At 33.9% G+C, this 9,529-nt stretch overlaps 1 protein-coding gene across 1 annotated transcript; it reads right to left on the bottom strand.

Annotated features, from left to right (window-relative positions):
- Positions 1-2,110: 2,110 nt before the first annotated feature.
- LOC117329715 lies at positions 2,111-9,192 on the bottom strand. The gene is made up of 9 exons (XM_033887804.1): positions 8,982-9,192; positions 8,131-8,296; positions 7,314-7,414; positions 6,756-6,885; positions 6,030-6,205; positions 5,249-5,367; positions 3,861-3,984; positions 3,593-3,601; positions 2,111-3,337 (listed from the first exon to the last, which is right to left on the bottom strand). Exons 1-9 carry the CDS (start codon positions 9,064-9,066, stop codon positions 2,721-2,723), a joined length of 1,527 nt encoding a protein of 508 aa, XP_033743695.1. The 5' UTR covers positions 9,067-9,192; the 3' UTR covers positions 2,111-2,720.
- Between the last annotated feature and the right edge of the window lie 337 nt (positions 9,193-9,529).

Here is a 9,529-nt window from a genome sequence, read left to right as displayed (position 1 = left end):
AATTTAACATCTATGTTTGCTAGCAACACGGACGTGTCCCAAAAGGACAGTGTATCTGTGTGATGTCCCCATGATCACTGACGAGTCCTAGAAGGACTGTAGACATGTGCGATGCCATTAGCATCACTAACGAGGCCTAGAGGGTACAAAACACTGTACGATGTAGCTAAAATATTTGGCATACACATTATCTATTAAATAATTCGGACTTAAAGTAACCTTTCTCCTTTGTACGATACTGTGCTACATTGGTGCTACATGAGTGACAATTGAAGCAAAGTCATACCACTCCAAACTGAACATCATATTGACGTTTCGAGCCTGTCAACATATCTGTTTGAAGATGAAAGTACCACCAATGAAGATAATTTGGCCTCGTCATGGTGCTATGGTCACGTGGGTATTGACGTGATTGAACTTCCCATCAATATTAACGGTCATTTGTGCTATATATATCCTTTATATTACTTTGTGTACCAATCACTACACGTAACGCCAATCGGCAACCATACTAAGCAGATTGTGGGATTATTCCCAGGACTTACTGTTAAATAGGTAAAATCACAATATGGATTGCTAACTGTCTTGCGTATCTTTGAATCGAAAATACCTGACAGGTCTGATAGAAAATATCTCCATTTATTAGAGGAAAAACAGAAGTTTTCTCCGTTTCATGACACCTGCATCCTAACAATGCTTTTGGTTGATTCATGGGTTTAATTAACACCTTCATGAAAGGTATGATAAAAGTGGACGAAGATGATCGATCGGTTCGATAAACCTAGAACGATGCCCTTAGTGGGGCAAGCTCATCTGTCAATATTAATGTGAAAATATCAATACTAGCGAAAGCCGTCATTACTTTATACATCGAACTCCAATTTCTGTGTCATGACTCTTCATGAAGCAAGGTCAAGGCCATAGCAATGATAACTTCTCGTATGTTAAGGGCTAATGTTTTGTTTAGATTAAAGAAAAAGAATGTATACAACAAAAACAAAAGCCATCATGACGGGATATAAATCGTGGTGAATAAAGCGCTTGAAATCTACTTCCGTTTTAGTGCTTTGGTGAATCGTAACTGCCTAATATTCTACCTGATTTTAGTTCGGATCTTAATGCTGAAATTGTGGAATATAGTATGTATCTGTCAGTTAAGTTCAGATAAAGGTATATCTGGTTATCATTGGACGGTATACCAGGTCTATAAATGTATTGAACCAAATGATAAATCCACCACCACCACCACCACCACCACCATCATCATCATCATCATCAAATATTAGCGCTCAATATTTTGCCTTATATTACTATCAATAATGCATTGCCTAATATTTGAAATTATTCATTTAGCATATTTGTCTTGAGAAATATTCCATGTTAATATCCTAGTAAAAGGGTTATTGTCTGAAAGAATATTGAACATATCTGTTTACATACCTGGAATTATTTCCCTTTATTTCAATCTATTCCATCAATGTATATGTCGGTGATTCTATATATCTGTTTATTAACGACTTAGATATATATACCAGAGGTCACCATCATATTGACTATTCATTTCATGAAATTACATTTTTGAAGTAAAAAACAAATAAGATTAAGCTTGGTTTAAGGGAACTCCGATATAGAAACAAACACAATTGTTCCAGATAAGAAATCGCATACAACCATACTATTGCACAAACGTGTGCATACGTGTGTCCATCAGTCTGCTTGTCGGCCCGTCCGTCCGTCCGTCCGTCCGTCCGTCCGTCCGTCCATTGTCCGGCTGTCGTTTTCTCATGGTATGTCGCATGTTTATTTCGAGAGAAGTTTTTTGTAGTTTTAAATTAGGTATCGTGCCCTGTCATATGTTAGTCGTTGCCATTAATTTGTCTTCTGCCAAATTACAGTGTCATATATATTTACAAATGATTAAATACTGTTAATGGACATATTTTAGCAGTTATCTTATTTTAGCGTTAGTTAGTTTTTTTCTATGAATACACTAATTGCAATTGCAGTCCCTGATTATTTTGTTTCAACACAAAGATGACCTAATTGAGTGCATTTACAGTGGGTCACTAAGATAATGACGTCACAAAGAGGAACACGTGACACATTCAAACTTCTGTGAGACAATGTAATACAATTTATTGTTGATGAAACAATTATTACAAGTACAATTGAAAACCAAGTCATTTATTTGTAAGATTCATGAATGTCACATTTGCGTCTATCTAAAAAAAAAAACTATCCGGTATTTATTAGCTAGGTATCCAAAGAATGATTGCAGAGCCCAGTTTATCACAGAAGGTAAAACCTGAAATATGTTTCTTTAAAAATTTTGAATCTTTGTGAAGTTTAAATGAAAAAAAAAAACGTTATAAGAAAAATAAGTAAAATGCTTTTAAACTCATTTGTAGATTATGAAAGCATAGTTCGAAAATTAAAAAAAGTACTGCTCTATGTACTAATGAACTATCATAATAATTAATGTTTCGATATTGTAATGTATTGTTATTTGATAATGATATGGAAAGACTTAGGGTTCAACACTCATTATCGAGAATGAAGGGTCTAAAACTTAGTTAACAAAATTGTTATACACATAATAGGCAGAGAGGTTTAACATTGCAATGATAAATTTGACATTAGATTTGCTACAATTAAAAAACACAATATTCTTCAGACATTACTCGTATTAAGTTTTTTAGTATATGTTTATACACATATTTTCATGAGTCAATTTTTGCCTCTTCACCGTCCACTTCCGCTATCCGTGTCGGCTCAGGTGTTTCACCCCCTACCTCACTATACACCGGTAAACTAACTTGATCCGGATCTTTTTCTGCTTCATGCAGATTCTTTAGCTCCGGTTCCAGTTCTTGGTTTGCATCATTGATTTCCGGATCCGGTCCGGTCTGTCGGACATCTTGATCGACCTCATTTATGTCCATATAATCGTCATTCAATCCCGGAGTTGTTGGAGCTAGAGTTATCCTCTCTGCATCTATCCCTGGGGTAGTTGCACATAAAGTGATACCCCCATCGTCGTCCTGTATCGGAGACGGACCAAAACGGCAAATCGCCATTTCACTGACCGTGGGGTAGGGCGAATTGGTCGCGAACATACCGTCCCTGCTGAAAGCAGAATTAACTCTGTCGAACGTGTTCATTGGTGGAGATTTAATAGGCTCTACTCCTGGTGTCACGTGTTTTACCTTCCATTTCTTGTAGCATAAGACAACAATGGCGGCAGTTATAGCCGCTAGTATGATGAAAGTCACCAGGACAATGACGGCAATAGATCCGGCACTGAGTATAACATCTTCGTCTGTTGCCGTTACAGGAACTAATAGTGAAAATAGGAGTATTATTTTTTTTTTAAATATTAGTAGGAAAAGCTCTTAGCTGAATATTAATAAAATCTTTACACATCAACTAAGAGCTTTTCCTGGAATGTTCGAAAAACGCATCATAGTTCTATAAAATTTTATTCACATCAATATAAAGAAATATTAAAAACTTTCTTTATTTATCAAACTATTGAAATTAAAGAGAACTGGAAATAATTTTATCGATATGTTCAATGATTCAGCGTACTTACCACAGGTCTCTGTAATAATAAAAAGACAATATATTTAATAATGATATTCCATTATTTGCTATTGCATTAAACAAGAGATATCAATATGGAAAATAATTAATCTACACCACTGAGAAACGGATACCTGTTCCATAGCTAAGCTAGATATTTAATTATTTTGGTGACTGAATTTCTCCTTGTATGAATCGGCGACCCAATAATAACACAATTGCTTACGTCATCAAATTCTGCGTACATAGCGGTACGTAACTGATTGGTGTGTACCTACCACTTGAAATGAGTTCCAGGGAACCTCCTGGAGACGAGACACTTGTAGAAGTCTGTGAGGAGTGACAACCTTGAGGAAACTGTGTCATCGAGACACGCGAGTCATTGGCTGACTTAGAGGCCGCCTAAACATAGTAAAAGCATATTCTTAATTCTAACATTTTTCAACAATCAAATCTAACTATTTTGGTCTATTGAAGATAAAAGTATTTAATCAAAAACATTCGTTAATTTTCAATATGACCTTAGCTTAATGTTATTAGTTGTATTTTCCCGGATCATGGCATTGTTAAAAGGTGTTCAGTTGCTAGTAAAACACAAATGTATGAAAGGTATTTATTCTGAAAGTCGATAATTGTTGCAATTTGATGTTTGAATAGGGAACAACCAACCAATTGAAAAAATAGATTTTTGAAACAGCCCCTGTGTATAGAAAGTTGAGCCAAGGATAAAATGTCTGGCGGCCACTGATTGGCCAGTATGTTATGAAGCGAGATAATAGATATGTAGCCCGATAGGTAACTATCGATAAGAAATGTTGATATTAATTTCGTAAGTCCGATTAGTTTTTTCCACAATGTTCAGGTAATAACAATTAACAGGTAAACATTTAAGATTTTTGATAATTTTACTGCGAAATTCACCCATTTTCAAAATGGCTACCCTGGAGAAAATTTGAGCTGAAGGACCTAACATTTTTTTTGATTAGGCGTTATATCAGACCCTAAACTTTTGTTATAAACCATAATTGTCATATTAAATTCAAGAATTTGAATGAAATACTCCAAAACGTTAACACTAAAGTCTATGGGAAAACAATTGGTTGGTTGGTCTCTTGAAAAAAACACGTATGTAGTTGAACTATATTTTATAAAGCAAAACATACCACTTCATCCAAAATATATTTCTCTTTTTCGATGAAGGGGAAGTAACTTGTGATTTGTTATTTATACTGTTAATATCATTCAATGAGCTGTATTTATTATTTAGGCCATTTGGATATAGACAATATATTATATATAAATATCCATATATAAATAAATATCATGTGTTATATAGAAAACTATTACGGTTTCAATAACTTTAAAATGAAAACTCCAGATTTTTTTTTAACAAATTACAGACTGGCTATCACAATGCTAGAATATCTTACCTTGATTTATTCTTCAAACTATCGTTTACATAATTATTAACCACTGAATATTTTATCATTGATTTTGATTTTTTTTTTTTTTTGCTGTTTCCATAACCATACAGAGCCAAAATTCCATTCAAAATCAACGTTACAGACATTTATATAATTTCAAATGGTTTATTAGTCACAAAAGCATGATTAAATCATAAACTTTTAATTACAGTAATTAAGAGTAATAAACAGTATCTACTTACATAACACGTGAACCTATAATATGTTGTCTCGTCTGGGTAGGTGGCATCAGTGTTCATGGCGAGAACGAATACGTCATCACCGGACTCTTCAGAATACATACACGTCAACTTACCATCCTCTATAATATAACACAGAAACATCTGCATTTTTCAAAATTAAGATCACTATGCTTTATATATTTGTGTACCACATGCTTGTGTTTATATATTCATGATGATAACATGAATTGGTTCAAATCCTTCCGAACATAGCCGGTTTGTTAACAAGTTTATCTAAAACATTTATCCTTGATGATTTTACATATCATGATTAAATGTAATTTTGAAACAATGCCTTCTACCTTTTAACCACAACTCAGTGTCAATATGTGGTATTTGCAACAAAAATTAAATCGGCTTTCATAAAAGACATTGACTCGCCATATCTAGATTATACCACTTCAAGTTAATCTAACTTTGTAATGTCCCATTATTAGTTTTAATATAAAATAGTGTATACATCTTTGCTTCAGCTAAATCAATTAATTAAATTCAACACGTATTGCAACTGTACTATCAAGCACTTTGTTAACTACCCTTTTCTTGTTGGTAACCTACCAGCCTCTTTTGCTTATTTACTTGTAATATATCAGTTTATTAGCTGATGATAGTCATGTTCAGTTTAAGTTTGTTACAGGAGAATGATTTCTATTAGCTGAAAGAATAATCCACTAAGGTTTTCAATCGTCATAGTTTCGCAAAACTATTGCGTAAACATATACATATGAGCCATTTAACTCACGTGAATATCCTTGATTGACTGAGCATGCGCTGTAATTATAAGACATTTCCGTGTTTTCACTACACACATCCAGTTCCGTTGAGCCAGTACAGAGGTTTCCTGATCCAGTGTCAAAAGTGTAGTTAAATCTCCCGAGAAGAGAGTTGGGGCAGTTGATTTTTGCGTCGGATACACTCCTGTTGTCAGAAATTGAAATATTAACTGTCGATTCAGAAACAGTATGGCTCAAACTCAGATTTAAACACATTTAAGAAATGATTGAATTACAATTGTTTGTCTTTTACATACTTCTCCAAACGATTATTAATAATCTAGCTATTACTCATTAATTCTAGTTCAACGCATTTGCACCATCATTTACCCGATAAAAGGAACAATTATTCGTAATATGTTCCTATTTGCATACACATTAAATTAAATTGAAATTATTTAAGCTCCCAGAATTAACATCAATAGTGTTATGCCCTAAAATGTTAGATTAGACAATGGAAATGATAAGAACTCGATTAAGCTGAGTGTAAGTAAATGATCAAATCAAGCTCATTGCTCCGGACGGATAACTGTTTGCTTTATCAACATAACGTGTCTTCTAGTTCTAATCTAAGAAATGTCCTGCTCTCAATAGGATAACCGAGGTAGTGTTGAACAAAACTACCAGACATAGAACCATGAATCGAGGCTAACCAATAAAGTTATCATAATGATATCTCATAAATCGTTTGCTCACCATTTTTGACTAGCACACCCATTTGTCTGACATCACGCGCTGACGAGAAATCACAGTCACCGCTGATGGTAAAGCTAGCCCCACTTACTTTAAGAACCAGACGATCATTAGTAGTGTTGGCCAAAACAGCTGTAAGCACCGAAAAAAATAATAAAGGAACTTAAAACAACGACAAGATGACGATATGTTTTGATGGAATATGTTACCTTCTACCATAGGTAAAATGTGAGGTTCTTCTTAACTGATGACTGGTAAAAATACATTCAACTTTCAATTTCAACATTCATTAACCTATTTTTGTTTCAGTTCAACTCGTCAATAATCAACAATGAATTTAACAAGCATTATACTTTGATAAAGACCACTTGTACATGTATTGTTACATTTATTATATTGTCTCATACTTCTCTTCCATCCATGCTATTTTGATAGCGCATTTATATTTATGATGATTGAACATGCATTGTGAGTTTTATCACCGAAGCACTGGAATGATGACTATTCTTAATTTGGGAGATAGAACTATATTTTTCTGATGCGAAATTATCTGCACATACGTAACGCTGAGTAGTAGACGATTTTGTTAGAACTCGTGGAGAACATGTCCATACACAAGCCAACCTGTAGAGGTACACCGAGATATGTGAAGCTGTTGGACCTGAAACCAGAAAGAACGAATTTTATTGGCCAAAAATAAACAATTTTGTAATTATGCGAAAATATCTGTACGAAATCTTCAAGTGGTTTTACCATTACTATCAGAAGGCTACGGAAAAAAGATATTAACACAATATTGAAAAATCATAGAATTTCTAAATCGGAAGTTTGCCGATAATTTGATCATAACAATACTATCCAGAGGAGTTTTTACTCATATCAGAGCAGTATATACAGATAATTAATGTTCCAACGTTTAATTGTGTAATCATATTTTGGTTGGCTATTCTCAAACAAAAGTAGTGTTTAAATATCGTCCATGTAAAATGTTTCGTGTATGTGTATTAGTTGATTTTTGCTCAGCGATAAATAGCTATCATGTAGCTAAGTTAAGTTGGCTCAAGATTTTCACATATGAAAGACCACATTCGACATTCGGAATTTGAATGTTTCGAAGTTGAATTTAGACAGTGGTACTTGTGCAGCTCGATATTAGCCATTTTAAAATCTTATTATCCCTTGAACTTAGTAGTGAAACGATTATCATCCAGAATAATTCTTCAACATGCATTTGGTATCATCGTTTCTTTATGGTAAAAATCAACAAATCCCATTATAAAACACTGAGTTTTAAACTTGAGTCTACAATTTGTCAAGGCTGGAACCATCCATTGATTTGAAATATTAGATGACAGAAGTATATGTGTTATTACTTACACGCCGAGATAGTAATTACTGGAGCTCTCTGTACATGTAAAAGTTTGGACGCCGAACGTGGACACACTGTACTTTGTGGTAAATGCATTAGAGCTAAACGTTACTTCTCCAAAATCACTAGAGAACCATGCACCATCGAGGACGCTGGGGTAGGAACAGGTGGCATCTGAAATTATAAATACAAACCGGCTATTTTTGTTAGATTGCGGAATTCAAATATGGAAAGTCAATCAAATGAAAGCGTATTGAATAGGGGCAAGTACAGGTAATCAAAGGTAAGACATTTATTTCTTCCTAACAAACCGACAATTGACATCGCAGGCAACCGTGATTTCGAAACTTGTCAATATATTGGGCGGTTCAATTCAATGAGTTACTTATCGAAACAGTTAAGGGCGAGAGGGATTATGAATGTCAAAGGAAATATATAGTGTCTCTAAAATTGGTCAATATTTATATCATACTCTCTGTGAAGGAAATGTAATCATACATATTCAAAGCGTTTGTTAGACAGATGGTCTCATATATTTCGGAAACAATCGCATGACTTCTTTAATTTATGACATAACTGTTGTATCATTGAAACTGTGTTATATGATTTGAATCGTTTATAATGTACAGATTAAATTGAAACATATGCTATATTGAAATTAAGTAAATAAAAATAATGATCCATTTTACAAATGATTGAATATGTCACAGATACTATTTGTATTTGAACTAACAAGTATGTATTACATTTGAGATAATAAGGACTGTCTACGAGGTTTAAATTTATAATCCAATTCAATTGAAATCGAACCAAATAATTTAAATAACAAAGGACATGAAAAGCAATTATAATGATTTACCTGTGAACGGTAGACACACTATGGTCAATAGCAGAGCGATCCATGTTGGCCGACACAGTCGGCTTAGCTCCCTAGGGACCGCCATGGATGTAGCATAGCTCAGCCTCCCATTACGTTAGGTCACGAACTCTGCAGTCCTAGGTGATAACTTAGACAGAGATACCTGTCAATGCATATGTACAATTAGAGAAAGACTCGGCAAAGGCTGTGACTATGGAGATTGGGATTAACTTTTTTTACTAACACGTCCTAGACAGGGGCCTCCCAAGGGGTTTACTGAACATATAAATTATAATAAGTCTTTATTGATATTATATATTTCAATTAGCATACTATTCACAGAAATTTGATGTATGACATACATTTGAAATATGTTATATATAAAAATATGATTAATAAACAGTTCTTCTTCAACCATTTTGAAATAAAAAAAAATATGTTTCGCTACATAGCGTTACAAGATTAATCAACTACGGTTCTGATCCGTTTATGTTAATCGTCTAATAAATGTTTCTTATAGATTATAATGACTGGGCTTAAAGGTAAGG

The sequence above is a fragment of the Pecten maximus genome, chromosome 6 (assembly GCF_902652985.1).
Source record: "Pecten maximus chromosome 6, xPecMax1.1, whole genome shotgun sequence".
Lineage (NCBI taxonomy): Eukaryota > Metazoa > Mollusca > Bivalvia > Pectinida > Pectinidae > Pecten > Pecten maximus.
The sequence above is the reverse complement of the archived record's forward strand: the minus strand, read 5'-3'. Positions and strand labels throughout refer to the sequence as shown.

Coding starts and splice junctions, on each gene's coding strand:
- LOC117329715 (XM_033887804.1), bottom strand. CDS start 9,066: ATGGCGGTCCCTAGGGAGCTAAGCCGACTGTGTCGGCCAACATGGATC. Junction 8,297..8,981: donor AGTGTGTCTACCGTTCACAG/GTAAATCATTAT, acceptor TTATAATTTCAG/ATGCCACCTGTTCCTACCCC. Junction 6,886..7,313: donor CGTCTACTACTCAGCGTTAC/GTATGTGCAGAT, acceptor CGGTGCTTACAG/CTGTTTTGGCCAACACTACT.